Below are 15,337 nucleotides of genomic sequence, written 5' to 3'. Positions count from 1 at the left end.
AAAGGTGTTCACACACACTCACCAGGTAGTTGAAAAGGATGTGCGAAGTCTGCGCCGGAAGGTCTCCAATATTAAGTAGCAGCTTCCTCAACATGTACATCAACTCATCCTGGCGAGGAACAAGGCACGGTCGCTCATGGCAGCCGCAAGCACTTAAGGTGATTTGTCTGTGAGGCTGCTGTCCTACCTGCCGGTTGCTCACGGTGAGTTTCTCAAGGAAATGGCGCAGGACAAGGGCAGGATCCTCAATCAGGCAGTTCCACAAGATTTGCTGGGCGACTGCACTTACTGAGGACACACAGAACGATAAACATAATACTAGCGGTGGCAAAATCAGTGCGTTCTTTTTGAGTTATTTAAAGTTCCTTTAACATCACACATTTGTTAATGACCGCCCCTTCTTTACTTGGAAAGTCTATACTGGGGGAATTCCAGTCGCAATGCAGCAGACACGTCTACGTCAAAATTTTGCCGTAATACATTTAATAATTAATATATTTGTGGAAACTGGTGTCAGGTTGTATTTTACAATTTTCAAAATGTGCAGAATTTCACAAGTTACTTAATGTTAAAGATTAGATCGCTGTTATGCACTAAGCTGTAACCAACGTCTTACAAATGCAATGATGCCATCTAGTGGCAGAAAAATGAACTCAACACAAATCAATATCACGCAATTTTTTTTACAGTTCATCTTTTGAATTTAACTAAATTTTATGAATTATTTTGAAATTACTGTATCAATGACTAAAGATGCAGCCATATTTTAATTAGTTTAATTTTTTTCCACTTTTATGTTAACAATAGCAAGAGTATGAAAACTTAGAAAAAAATATTTTATTGTACATTTAGAACAGATATAAAATTTGCGATTATTTGTGAGTCACGTGATTAAAAATTTTAATCGCATGACACGCCTACATAATACACTTGAAAATATTACACTGTCAGATGGGGATTTGCATATTCGCTAGAGCTGTCAAACGATTACATTTTGTAATCAGATTAATCACATCTTAGAATTTTAGAATTTGTAGAATCGCTTAATTAAAAAACAAGGGGAGGTGTTCCGGGCATGTCCTACCGGCGGGAGGCCCCGGGGACGACCCAGGACACGCTGGAGAGACGACGGCTCACGGCTGGCTTGGGAACGCCTTGGGATCCCGTCGGAGGAGCTGGCGGAAGTGGCTGGGGAAAGGGAAGTCTGGGCTTCCCTGCTAAAGCTGCTGCCCCCGCGCCCCGACCCCGGATAAGCGGAATTGAAGACGGAACGGAGCTTAATTAAAAAGGCTTTTTTTTCAACATCAACATTTTTTGCCCGCCAAATTTGAAGAGCATCTGTTAATTCTTTCGACATTAAATGTTATGAGGACATCTTCAATATTTTTTGATACACTGCACACTCTCATCCTCCTCGTTTTCTAATCAGTTAATTACTTGCATTATTTAAAATGACAAAAGAAAATGACCCCAATATTTTGACATTTTGACAAATATTCTGAATGTCACACACAAACATTTATTAAATGCTTTACTTTAATGCATGTAGTTATGTTTATTGCTCAAATACAGCCTGTGCTACATTTAGCGTAACCGTCCGCTGTCAAGCGAAAGGATCACCTGCGGTCAAAATTAATAGTGTAATTAATCTGCGTTAATACATGATCAATGCAACATTTTTTGTGATTAATTAATTATTTAACGCTTTAACTTTGACAACACTAATATTCACACATTTTTTCACAAATATTTTTTGAAAAATATTTCCCTTTTTTTCCTCCCATTTTCACCTCGTTTTCCATGGAAAATGTCCAAAATACATATTGAATGGGTATCAGCATTTTTTGTTTTGGAAGATTTATTTTAAAGCAAGAAAAAATATGTATATTTTTTCATGATGCATATCAATTATAATGTGGATATTGGCTATTCACGGGCCAGCCCAGTCCCTAATCCCCGCAAATAATGGGGACCCGGGTCCACTGTGTATCCAAAAAGTGAATAATTGACGCCCCCCACCCCCCAAAAAAAAGAGTTAAGTTGCCTATACTGTAAATATCTGAGTCTGTCAGTGGAAACGTATCAAATCAACAATACTTCTTTGACACCGATTACTACTTCCCTATGCTAAGACTTTAGCACAAAAATAAGCAAATCAGGTTTTTCTCCAAATGACTGAGGATACGTTCCGCTAAAAGAGTGAATATAGAAATCGCAAGCAGCGAAAAGGTTCACTGTCGAGTGCGAGAGACGAAAAAGGCGCCTCACCAGCTACGCCGTCTTCTCGAACTTCCCCGTCCTCCATGAGGTGCACGATGGGGAGCACGGCAGCACAGATGCATGCCGGGAAGACGGCTTGCGGCGGCTGCAGCATGTGGTGTGTGGGTGTGTGTTCTGTCGTGTTCTCTTCATCTGGGAAATTCAATCAACAAAGTATCAGAGTTTGTATTCAAGCATGAAAACGTGAAGGATGGCATCTGATCCATGACATTTTCAATGTCATCACTTTTTTGCTGTTACAGTCCACTTGCGTTGATGATTTTTCAATCAAACATGTTCGGAATTGTTTGACCTTAGAGAGCTCTGTGCTAATAAGGGTAATTGTATACATGTTTAACACACATTGACCATTGATGCTGGTGCCAAAAACTGAAACGTGTCCATACTGTACTCCCAAAGGTTGAAAGTATGTCGTACCTTCAGCACTTGCTAATGAGCGGACTGACCACACAGAGCCTCGGCGGAAAGAGTAATTCCTGTGGGAGTTGCTGGAGGCGCAGGACGGACTAACAGACAGACGGCGAGATGCCAGGTTCACCACTTCTTCTGCTGGCGGCATCAAAGTCAAACATGCGTGGGTCAGGAGGAGGAAAAAACAGCAACAACAACGCAATCAATCTTGCAGCGCGTTTCCAGCACATGGCCCACCTTCTTCCTCTTGCTCCGACGGGGGGCTGCACGTGGGCTCGTAGCACGCCACCTGCGCCACAGGGATGGCCGTGATGATGCTGGCCTCGCGGCCCAGCCGTCGTTTCTCCTCCTCCTGCTGCAGGTTCTTCAGGATGTGCTCCGCTCGCTGATGAGAGCGCGACACTGCCCGCGCCGAGAAGGATTTCTGTGGGGGTGACGACCAGGATTGTGCAAGTTGGATTTGCTACAAGCATGCTGTATTTCTCCATTCGGCTCAAAAGCGCTCTGTGGTGATCCCGGGCAGAAATAGAAAACTTGCTGCATATCATGGCATTGGCACACGTGCTCGTACACATACATGTAAACATACACGGCGAAGTCCGTCTCATCATGACCATGCATACACGGCACAACACACAATGTCTGATGCATGCTGCTGTTTGCCTAAAGACAGTGCTCATTTCTGATCAAGATGCAACTGCCCCCTCTTGGAAACCTCTGGAAAAAAAAATACATTTGACCCCAATTGAGTAATCTAGAACATTTGGATTTCCTGACATTTATGACTTCAGGTAAAAAAACAAAACAAAAAAAAGATGCATCAGCACAAAGATCTGGACAGAAAACTTACTATGGCATGGACTGACTGAATTAATGCAGGGAACTAAAAACAAAGACAGATAAAATGATAGAGGAAGGTCTTCATCAAATTCTGTAACACTTAAAATAATCATGCAAAATACCTAACATGAAAAAAAAAGTCAAAGTGACACTTTGTGCATTTTTTTAGTATAAAAAAAAAATAACTCGATGGTAATCATCTTCAGTCATTTACTTCAAAATGTCAAGTCAAATGTATTTATATAACCCTTTATCACAAAGGAGTCTCAAAGGGCTTCACACACCCAAAGTTGACAAATGTTAACAACATCCCCTGATCTTAAACACAAGAGGGCAAGGAAAAACAAAACAAAAATGGGGGGGAAATAAGAAATAAGTAGATAAATCAACAACAACAAAATGTGTAGGTAGAATAGCGATAACCTTTCAGTCAGAATGGTTGAAGTGAAAATATATTTTCCCGGAGTGTGTGTAATGAAATCACAAACTCAGAAATGTGGTGGTATTTTTGTTCCTCATCCACAGCATGATTGTGAATTCATTTTGCAGGTAAGGCCTTAAATTGTAATGTTTTATCTAGCTGGACTTATGAATGTCCTTTGGTTTCCTACTGCGGAACAACCCCCCCCCCCCAAAAAAAGAATAAAACATTTCTAAATGTAGTCGGTTGTTTGCTGCGAGCGAGCGTCATGTTTGAGGCTATTCGGGTTATGGCCTTACAAAACCCGAATATCGCCCATATTCGGGTTTGAAAAGGGTTATTGCCCGCATGTGAACGTAGTCATTTACCGTACATACATCATATCTGCTTGAACTCTAGTATGCAGCATAGAAAAAAAAAATCCCTATCACTCTACAGTTGACAGAAGAAAACAAATACAGCATGCATACACTTACCGACTGGTCCTCATTGATTGGGTCCTGGACGCTTCCGGTGTTCTGGGGAACCCATGGGGGGTCAAAAATGGGCACACAAGGCATGCCCAGAATTGGAGACGGCAGGGTGAAGTTTATGCTGGGTGGAGGAATCTAAAATAAAGACGAAGTGAAGTCAAACCCATCCTCACATTCAAAATTGGTCTATTTCATCTGTAACAATAATACGTACTTTGAAGATCTGCTGGGCTCCTTCCTCCATGCGAGGCCACACCTGGTAGCGGAAACGCCAAAGCGTGTAAAACTTGAGGATGGAGTTGATGCGCTGGCAGGCCTCGTGATGCTGGAACTCAGCCATCATCATCTCAGTCACGGCATCGGGCACCTTCACGGCGCAAAGGAGGAACATGGCGGCTGGGGGGAAAGAAGAAGGGCAGGGGAAGAATATTATGGCGGCGCCGCAGTCAGGTGAAAATCTACCTGGAGGGTCATTCTAAAATTGGAGGACAATTTCTGTCTTGTTGAGCAAATCATAAGCCTGGTTTACATGGAGACTTTTTAGTCATTCCGATTGAAATTATTCCAAATGAACATAGACATCCCGAGAAAAAAAGTTACAGCAGCAGTAAAAGTACGTTTTACATATTGAATAATAGCAAACAGCACTTGAACTAAATGGCTTTTTCTCCCTTGCCCGTCCCTCTGATCAATTTACATAGCAAATATAACAGATAAAATATGCTTTAAATCAGATATTTGGGGGGTAAGATATTGTAGTTGTTCAAACAATTTCTTTAATCATAGAAATATTTTAAATAGTAGCAAATGTGCTCTGAAGTTGTCTCTCTCATATACGCAACACAACACTGAAACTTTTCTAGCCACTTCAAAAAGAGAGAAAAAAAAGAGCCACATTACTCAGCAGAAAGGACATCATGAACATGGGTGAGTCCTCACTTCTCTCTTGCATATTTTTTCCAATGTACTTTATTATCTCGCTACATTTGTTCTTGATGCATGCAGCCAAGACAGCTGGCATGTACGCTTAAACAAAAATTATTAGCATGAGCACAGATTTAAAATCTTGTTAGTGCAGTTAAGAGAAATACGAATATGAACAGAGTTTTCCAATAAATTATAACTTACATAACTTTCTTGATTTAATTGTAAAGGATTTATTCAGCAATATTTCAAAATGGTAAACGTTCATGTGTAGCAGTGTTGTGCCAAACACAGCAAACTAAATGAAATACCTCACAAAACTCATAATCCTAGGATTGTTTATTACCTGATTTTCTTGAAAACGTAAAAAAAAAAAAATTCGAAACAAACGGTCCATTTAACAAATAAAGAAGATGGTACCTAAGCCGTACTGCAATTCTGGAATGACCCTGACAATTGCAAATGCAAATCTTTTACCAGCAGCAGCTGCCATGTGTTCGTCCACGCTGAGCAGAAGCTCCCAGGCTGCAGGCTGAACGTCTCCATACATGTCATCCGTCAAGATGGGGGCAGCTTTGATGAGAAGAGACAAGGGGGCCGGCGACAAGCTCATCACCTGCAGGAGACACAGAGTAAAGTACCGGAAAAGTATTTGTACTTTGTTACATTTGACCAATGGTGCAAACGGTACAAAAGGTAAATGCCACACCTGATTTCTGATGTACTTTAACATTCCAGTGTCTTTCTTCCCTTCTGTGTTGCTGTCAGTGGGCCTCCTCTTCATGGACGGCGTCCTCAGACATGATTTGTCAGAACACTGAGGCCAAACACACTCTCAGAGACCCAAACAAGAATGACATCATGATGGTGGAGATAGCAAAAACTCACCTCCTTGATCTTCTGTGCACGAGCACCGATGATGCCGGTGGCGGTGGTGGCGGCGGCGGCGCTGGCGCTGGCGCTGTCCTCTCTCAGGCTGTCCACCGTCTCGCCGTAGACGAGCTTGATGGCGCGGACCAGGCGGGCGCAGGAGCGGTTGTGGTGCTGGTAGCAGCGCGGGTGGCAGAAGTCAATGTGAGTGCAGATGAAGCTCTGCTGGTTGCACAGCAGGATCATGATCTGGGGCGAGGCATGTGAGAAAGAGAGAATGCGGAATTCTGTCACTGTCCAAATACTTTCGGCCCCTAACGGTATATTTGACGTACGTGGAGCCAAGACATATTGCGGTGGTAGTTGTCCTCTGTTCCGCTTGAGCTTTGGCCTTCAGGCTCAATGCTGGGTTCACTAGTACTGCAGGGACTACCTGCATGATGCAAAAAAAAAAAAAAAAGGAAATATAATTGTAGATGTATGGTCAGAGAAGGCTGTGTTGTGTCCCACTGGGCATTCTCTAATTGCTTATGATAAGATATACTGTATGTATGTGTTAGAAGTTGTTCAACGAAATCATCCAATAATTTCCAATAATGAGGTGAGTTCAAACGTCAACATGTCTTCTAAATGGCGTGTAAAACAGTGTGGAAAATGTGATTTCATTGAAACTGGGGGGAAAAAAGTGTGCATTCCAAATGAACCCCACTGAAATATTCATTAGAAAACGACGCTTAGCCTTTGACTTGCCGATGTCTGTGACGGTATCTCTGCTGTTTGTTTGAGAAAGTATCCCCTCCTCATTCTCTGACTCGGAATCCTGTCGGGACAGTTTGGTGCTCTTCAGGCTGCCTGCCCTCCGTATGGAAGACAAAGACCCTCCCTTTTTGACACGGAAACTGCGGGCACCTTTGATCTGAAGCAGCCGCGAGCCTCCGATACGAATCTTTCGTATGGGTGCTGGAAGGACGTCGTGAAAGGGTAATATTGAGTAAACACACACACAAAAAAAAAAAAAAAAAAAAAAAAGAGTCCTGAGCAAAAAAGTCAACAAGTTCAACAACAGCTCACCTGCGGCCTCCTGAGCCTTCTTGTCGTCACACACGGTGTCCGACTTCAGAGTGTGGCTGCTGCTGTTAAGCGAGTCGCGGCCGTCTTCGTCGTCAAGGATGCCCGCAAAACTGATCTTCCTCTCGTAGCGATGTCGGCCAAGTTCAGGGTCCAGACGCAAGCGGCAGCTTTCTAAATCCTACAGATAATGAAAGAAAACACTTAAAATGGTGTCTGGATGTCACTCACACACGTCGAAGCCAGGCTTCCACCAAATAGTACAGTTCCTCTATGAATAAAAGTAAATAGAGTAATTCGCCGGGAATAGCGAAAATCCGTGAGTAATTGATACTTCGACATGGCAGCAATGCACTTTATGTCCAAATCCAAACTCTTCAAATCACGTCAACAGTTTATTGGTACCAAGATGCCACAAGATGGTGGCAAAGAACTATTAAATGAAACTACGTAACTCACTTTAACATAGCCTTCTGGTACCTACTGTATATGGCACAAGATGGCAGCAAAACTCAACTTCTGTCCAACTCCTAAACTCAATTTAACATTCTTACCTGGCACGATGCCATAAGTTGTCAGCAAAGCACTATTTTTCTCTCAAATATGCTACGCTAGTCACCCCAGTATAGTTACTTGGCGCCACAAGCCAAATTCTTCTGTTGCTTTGGCCTGAGTGCAACCCCCCCTCAAAAAAGTATTTCTTGTTTCAATTTGTATTTTTTTCCATTAAAAAAATAATACATTTATTCTTATTATTTTTAAATCTGTGAGCAATTAATTCACAAATGCTGGACTGCAAATATGCTGGGCTTCATTGTTGTGTAACATAAAATGAATAACGATAAAGATTGGAATTCTTACTTTTACCTGACCCTTCCTTTCCTTTCACAGGAATAGAAAAGAAAATATATAATACTTTAAACGTGTCAACAATTTAAGTAAAGATGAAAAAGGGACATCAGAGAGCTTGAACTTGACAGTTGGGGCATAAATTGCGACATATGTGTTCACATTTTATATGTTTGTATATGACTAACATTAAAATTAAGAGCAGAAATGCAGAAGAGCAAACCAAACTGAAGTGAACCGCTTGGTGAAAGTGTAACAAAGGATGACATCCATAAAAGTACCACAAGTGGTTCTGTGCGTGGTCGCGGCAAACAAGGGAAAGTCTCTCGCAGGAAGGTGGTGATTTCCAACAACAGCTGGCAAGCAGCCATCTTGAGAGCAAATGGGCAGCCACATTTTGTCGGATTGACCGTGTCTTAGGAGGGGGAAGGAGGAAAAAACAATGACTAAATGATAATAAAAACGAAAAACAACACAACAGCCTCAGCATCTGACTTACTATCATCTAAATAGTCCTCTTCCTCATCCTCCTTCCTCATTCTTCGTTTCGTCTCCTCGTCGTAGATGTACCCCAGGATGTTGGCAGGACTTTCGCTGTCACAGTGGCACAGTTCGCTCAGCCGCGTGCCAATCGCCTAGTTTGACAAACACATGTCCACACAAAGTGGCACAGTGGTTATGCTTAATTGGCGTCAGGGGAGATCTTTGGAAAAACTCTCCTAAGTGGTCCCTGGACCCAAAATGTTTAAGAACCCCGAACCACTTTGAACATGAAAATAATCTTTTTTTTTTTTTTTTATTATTATTTTTATTTATTTTTTTTAATTTTAATTTTTTATTTATTTATTTATTTATTTATTTTTTAACATGAAAATAATCTGACTCACATCTCCCCACTGGCAGAAATGTTTCGCCGCATTCCACTGGAGCTTCTGATTCCTTTTATTGCCAACTATCGGCGATCGCCCCCTGGACATGCCTCTTTTGGTAATGTTAACATGGTGGCCCTTCATCCATTCTGGCCAGTTGCCACGGTTACAGCGATGGACAAATCGGGCACATTCAAGAAAGAGGGATGCTCGAGCCACGATGGGCGCTTCCTGGGAAGAGCAGAGGTTGTCAAGTCAAGCCGGGGAGATGAATAAAAGCAAAGCAAGATGGGATTGATGACGAGTACCAGGTCCAGAGCAGCGGCGAGGATTGAAGCGTCGGGGATGGTCCCCGGCTCGCAGCAGTTGAGCAGAAATTGGAAGCGTTTCATGCCCTGTCGAATTGCACCCAAATTCACCACATTTTTGTTTTTTATGGCCTCCTGACTGGCGGCGAGGCGCTCTTGGAAACCGTGGGGTCCTGGACAAATGGGGAAATCGAGATTTGGGATAATTGAATGCACGCTTGACAAACGATGTCGAGATGCAAAATAGTCACTGGCAGCCGTAGACTGTTGATGTTCTTTGTGTGATCATTGCACCAGAACTCTCCTAAAGCATTTTTATTCCTAACATTGACTGAAATGAGAACCGTAACCACACAAAGAAAAATCGTCCTTTGTGATTCGAAAACTGCCACCAAACATGTCAGCATCAGAAGCAGAGAAGAGCAACATGTATGAACCACACCACAGCAGAAAGATGGTTGGAAGATATCAAGTCCAAACTACTCTAAGAGCAAATGGGGGAGAATTTTTTTCCTTTTCTTTTTTGATGGGAGTGAAACATGCTTGCAACAACACACATTTGGAGCACAAACCTGAAAGCAACCCATTCTAAAAAGAAACTAAGAGATACGAGATGAAATGTCACGGAAGGCGGGGGTGCAGAGAGCGAGGAAGGCGGGGGGGGGGGGGGGGGGGGGGGTTATGAGGGCAGCGAGTTGGCGTGGGGCAGCCGGGATTTTGGGGGAGGTCTACCATCTTTCTCTTCTGTGTGGTGAAGCTTGGATGGATTCCTCCTGCCAGACCTCCATTTACCGAGCCGCTTGAAGAAATTCTCTTCCTCATCCCTGCCGTATTCCGGCCCGGTGGCAACCCCCTCTGACAGCTTGACTGCGCTGGTGAACTTCACCTGATCATTCATGGCCAAACACAACATGAGATAAGACTCACAGCTGGGAAACGCACGGGTTACAGCAGTAAAAGACAAGTGCAATAGATATTAAAGGCATATAATACAGTTGGAAAAAGAAGCAGTGTCAACCCTCCTGACCTTTGAACTCTGTCGTATGAAAGAGAGTCGATCTACTGAGCTGATGTCCAACAGGTCCTCCACGCCGTCGGTAAGCCCAGAGAGAGAGGAACGCTTCAGCCAGTTGCCTGGAGACAAGCGTGAATTCAAATGTTCACACATATTACAGAAGTGAAATTTGCAAAGCGCACACACGTGGTGACACAAGCGGTTGCGACTCACCAGGGTGGATAAGGTGGACAGCATTCACATTCACTCACAATAACGTGCAAGCAAGTTCCATGTGGAAAGAGGAAGATGCCAGATAAATGAAGTCAACTATTTAAGTCCTTCTGAATTTTGGCATCACAGAAGACATCAGCACATACGTCAGGATTTTTTTTCTTCCTGGCTCTCGATGGTGCTAGCAGTTTCCTGATTTATTGTAAAATTCAGAAAATGGGATCAGCTCACTGGATGTTACTCTTGAGTCACTGCGCAAACTAAATGAAAGACATGGAGACGTTGGTGAATCATCTTGAATCATTTCAAATTCGGTTCATTGATGTCCTCTGAGAGTCGTAGGCAATGACTGAAGGCTGACTGAAATTATTGTCCGATTACAAAATAATTGTTATCTGAACGTTCTCCTGGAAGTCCTGCTGCATGAAACTTATCTCCTCCTCTCTCATTCTGTCGGTTCCTGATTAGGTCGGCCGAGGCTGTCTCCATGGCAATGAGACTATATGCTTTGACGTGACATTCTGCCACAGACGTATATGCTATACACACTGCATACACTACCCTGCTCAGTGTGTTCGTGTTGTCAGTCCCCCACCCAAGCTCTCTCTACCCCTCCCACACATACAAGTTTCTCAAATTTGTTGTATGTATGAAATTATTGTGTTGCCTTGTGCAGTTATTTTCCAGGTCCACATTGTGTTCCTATTTGAGGGAGCACAGACAGAATTTTTTTGAAAGTAAATTCAATGCAATGCTCTTAATGGCTTTATACTTGGGTGTCTAATATATCAGCAGCAACCTCCTTCCATCTTCACCTGCTTTGTGGAACTTTCAAATCACAACTTGACTCCAGTCTGGGCATGCATGATGCAACATCAACACAAACAACATGAAGATGATAAGATGAAGATGGATCCACTTGCACATACGTAAGACAGAGAGGGTGAGGGGTAGGTGAGTGGTCCTGCGGCATGCTGAAGTGCAAAAAAGGAACATATAAGATGGGAGGATGCGGTGAAGTACGTGGACATGGAGAGACATTACTGGATCTGATGTGAAATGTGATGATTTGCTATTTGTTAAACACTGAGAAACAGAGGAGGCAGCAAAATTAGGACAGATACAAATCAGGACTTGATTTCACTTCATTTGTCGGTCGAGGCTGTCTCCATGGCAATGAGACCATATGCTTTGACGTGACATTCTGCCACAGACATAAATGCTATACACACTCATGATTATACACTGCATACGCATGAAAATCACTGACTGGCCGCACCTACCTATTGGCAATTTCAGTTTCTTACGAAGTGAAATACGCCGGGATCTTGATCGGGAGCGACGGTCCGTGGTGGTACCAGAATGGGCGGTGGTGCAATCCGAGGTGTCCTGTTCAGACTGGCTGCTGGTGTCACTGGCAGCACTCTGCGACTTAAACATCTTCCTCCAAAAGTCTTTCCTGCCCAGCAGTGCTCCTGGGATCTGCTCCTCACTGGAGACACACACAGCGAGTAATAGGGATCATTTCAACTAAAAATAAATAAACACATTAAATTAATAAATACATAATCTAATTCGTCCTCAATTGTTTCAAGCTGGTGGCCGGCCTGACATGGATGGGGCACAATGATGGAGATGCGATGAGGTGAACACTCACTGTTCGGGGGTCTGGGGGGGTCTGCTGGAGATGTAGCTGCGACACTCATCTGCAGCACTGGACACCTGACCCTTCTCCCCGGACACACCCGCCTCTGACCTACACGCACACATCCCAACAAACAAACAGCGCTCAGGCCACCCAGCCGTCTGAAAATGCTAACAATAAGCATACATGCAGTGGTACTGCCAGTGATGCTAGCATGCAGGGAAAGTACTTGCACTCCCTTGGCTGGGTCTCGTCCCCATCCATCCAGTATTGAACCCTTTTAGCTCTTTAGGACCATAGGACCTCTTTCATATGATTGGAAGTGCCAGAAGAGTCCCGCGCAAATGCAAACGGTAGCCTCAGGAGGCTATGGCAATAATGGACAGGATAGCAAATGGAATTTGCTGTCACGGCACCTGTTGCAACTTTATTTCTTTATATAAGATTCATTAGTAGCACCGATTATGACCAAATGTCACTACAACTTCTACTTATTTTCTCGTCACTTCCCATCAATGACGACGACCACCTTTCGGCGAGTGCGCAATGATGCGAAGCCTCGTAAAAATAAACGGACTGAGCAGGTTTATGTCCGTCGATCGGGGTGAGTACAGACGGCCCCTCTCATTCCGTGTAGTTTTGCGAAGCTTCAAGTCATAAAGCATTCGCCGAAAATGCGGAAGCACTCGGCGAAAGGCGGGCGTCGATGGCAATTGACGATTAACGGAAGTGCCCGGCACTGCTCTTCACTCGTACTCTTTTTCTGCCTGCCTCTTCTCCCCTGGTACACGACTGCATATTGTTACTTTTCCCATGCTTAGGAACCGACGACAGATCATAGATCTGTGCATTTCTCAAAAAGATGGAGAATCTACTCAGATAAGTAAATAAATGAGTCTATTACTCGCCAAGGACAAATACATTTGGCCCACAACTGTGTCCAGTTGCATGCAAACGAGACATACAACAAAGCAAGCAATGATGAGATGCTTAAGAGTGGATGAGAACGAATTTTTTTAACATATCTTTTTTTCTACATGTCAAAGATTGGCCCCAACAGAGCGCTTCTTTCCAGTACCTTCTTGGCCCTTGAAGTTTGGTCTCATCTTTCTCATCAGGTTTTTTGGTGGCCGTGACCTTCTCAGCGCTGTCGAGGAGCGCGCTCAGAGCCACTCGACGAAAAACATTTCCGTGGGCCTCCTTGATGAACTGCACCAGCTGGCGGATGTCACAGTACAGGCCCTGTTAAGGAGGGTGACAAACAAGCGTCAGAAAGCCACCAGAGGAGGCGGCTCAGTGGGAAGCCTGTGCTGCTAAAGTCATTCATTTTGTTTTTTGTTTTTAAAGGCATCCTTGCACATTAAATAGTGTACACATTTTTTTGTACTGATTGATAGACTATTACTACTGCCAAAATCAAATACACTTTATTTTTATTTTTTTTACAATGCAATTGTTTTTTAAATTGTTATTATTATTATTGTTATATCAGTATTTCAAATGACTTTTTCTATACTTTATATTCTTTGTATAAGTGACTGGAAAATAGCAAAGGCAGCTTATAATTGTTCAATGCAACTATTGTGTTTTTACTGTAGGCTACATATAACAAATGAACATGTCGGATTTTGAATTCTGATAAAAATAGCCTACTGTTCGCCGGAAGCGAGCTTTCGGGTGTAAATAAGGTTTCGCTTCCTAACGAGAAAACTTACTTATCCTAACAAGAAACTTTTCTCATTAGAACAGGAAACGTTGTCGTCCTAATGAGAAACATATTTCACTTTTTTGATAGTCATTTATTTGTATTTGTATGTATTTTTTGTAAATGCATTTTGCAATTTTGAAATAAGGCTGAAAAAGTGAAGTGCTATGAATACCTTCTATATGAAGGGGTATGAGGTCTATAACATTTTTAAAACGTGTCAAGATGTTACATATTTGTATGGCCGTTACCAGTCTTAAGTGAAAAAAAATAAATCGATATCATATCCTAATCATGTTCAATGGCACAGCCCGTCGGTCATTCTAAATGACAAGCAGTGAATTTAGTGTAAAAATCAAGGCCGACGCACAATTAACAAGGACCCACCAGGTTCTCGGGGCTGTGAAGCTCATGCGTCGTGGAGGCGCAGCGGGTGATCAGCGACTTGAACATGCAACCCACCACCACCGCCTCCATGTTCTGCGCCAGCGACTTGTTGTCGCCCGTAGTGAAATTGTTCCTGAAACCCGCCTTGTCTGGAAAAACAACAGGGAGGGGGGGGGTGCAAAGACCACGGATCACACGGGGGTGGTTTAGTCAGCAGAACATTACACGACAACAGTTATCCCATACGACAAGTTGGGGTTGGAGGCAAAGAAAAGGGGTCTGTACAGCATATGGGGGGGAGAAGCAAACTGAAAAGGGTTCTGGGTAAGGAACAAGGAATACATGCAAGTGACTAAGGCCTGCTCTCGAACCGCATTGTGGTCATCATTCTCTTGGTCTAAATAGAGATTAAAAAATTTGGAGCTGCAGGCGAGATTTGTCACTTTGGGACAGAGCAAGAGGGGCAGCAATGGAAGCAGTGCCTAAGGACGGTTCTGCTCAGGTGGGTATGTTTATCACATCTCTAAAATCAATGTTTTATTGATTATACATCATGTGTATCTACCGATGTTTCGTTTTTTCGCCCTCCTGGACCTCTCACCTGCACTGCCGTACTCTGCAAGAGAAAAGAGGCGGGGCACAGGTTGTGATTGACATCAGGCCAGCACAGACATGTACGTGGTGTCAGGAAAGGACCTCCTCATTGAGGCGAACCCAAAAAACACACATCAGCAAAAGGAACTTACACACACGTATTTGAACAAAAACTTGCAAGGTTTTCATCATCAAAACACTCATCAGTTCGGTCACTTGCCAAAATATTGTTTTCAATTTTGTATGATGTCTTAAAGCAACGACAAAAGTAATGTCAATGCAAATCTGAATCGACATGTAGAGCGCAGCTCAATGCTCAGCGGTAATGCCGCAGATTGAACAGATGTGGCAAATGGGCAAAGCTTTGGATTGGCAAGTGTACGAAAATGGATGAGCAAGAAAGGGAGGAATGAAGGGATGAAGGAAGGATGGAAGAAGGGACTGAAGAAAAGATGCAGCAAGTAG

At 43.2% G+C, this 15,337-nt stretch overlaps 1 protein-coding gene across 18 annotated transcripts in view; it reads right to left on the bottom strand.

The window, feature by feature from the left end:
- unc80 (unc-80 homolog (C. elegans)) overlaps positions 1-15,337 on the bottom strand; it is a 62,788-nt gene that overhangs the window by 29,290 nt on the left and 18,161 nt on the right. For 11 of the 18 annotated variants that reach the window (XM_086067157.1, XM_086067160.1, XM_086067161.1 and 8 more), the window contains exons 16-39: positions 14,844-14,894; positions 14,279-14,427; positions 13,265-13,428; positions 12,199-12,297; positions 11,825-12,033; positions 10,341-10,447; positions 10,046-10,199; positions 9,314-9,486; positions 9,024-9,236; positions 8,636-8,771; positions 8,418-8,551; positions 7,291-7,468; positions 6,966-7,179; positions 6,555-6,648; positions 6,238-6,468; positions 6,059-6,166; positions 5,827-5,965; positions 4,640-4,821; positions 4,429-4,560; positions 2,929-3,115; positions 2,698-2,829; positions 2,269-2,412; positions 188-288; positions 23-109 (exon numbers count right to left, since the gene is read on the bottom strand). In XM_086067157.1, the coding sequence (XP_085923283.1) occupies positions 23-109; positions 188-288; positions 2,269-2,412; positions 2,698-2,829; positions 2,929-3,115; positions 4,429-4,560; positions 4,640-4,821; positions 5,827-5,965; positions 6,059-6,166; positions 6,238-6,468; positions 6,555-6,648; positions 6,966-7,179; positions 7,291-7,468; positions 8,418-8,551; positions 8,636-8,771; positions 9,024-9,236; positions 9,314-9,486; positions 10,046-10,199; positions 10,341-10,447; positions 11,825-12,033; positions 12,199-12,297; positions 13,265-13,428; positions 14,279-14,427; positions 14,844-14,894 (3,518 nt within the window). Of the gene's footprint in view, positions 1-22; positions 110-187; positions 289-2,268; positions 2,413-2,697; positions 2,830-2,928; positions 3,116-4,428; positions 4,561-4,639; positions 4,822-5,826; positions 5,966-6,058; positions 6,167-6,237; positions 6,469-6,554; positions 6,649-6,965; positions 7,180-7,290; positions 7,469-8,417; positions 8,552-8,635; positions 8,772-9,023; positions 9,237-9,313; positions 9,487-10,045; positions 10,200-10,340; positions 10,448-11,470; positions 11,516-11,824; positions 12,034-12,198; positions 12,298-13,264; positions 13,429-14,278; positions 14,428-14,843; positions 14,895-15,337 lie in introns of all 18 variants that reach the window. The other 7 variants (XM_086067171.1, XM_086067176.1, XM_086067175.1 and 4 more) reach the window with 6 other exon arrangements.

This window comes from Leptonotus elevatus, chromosome 2 (assembly GCF_054856555.1).
Source record: "Leptonotus elevatus isolate MCC_2025b chromosome 2, RoL_Lele_1.0, whole genome shotgun sequence".
NCBI classification, from domain to species: Eukaryota; Metazoa; Chordata; class Actinopteri; order Syngnathiformes; family Syngnathidae; genus Leptonotus; species Leptonotus elevatus.
This window is presented reverse-complemented; position numbering and strand designations above follow the sequence as displayed.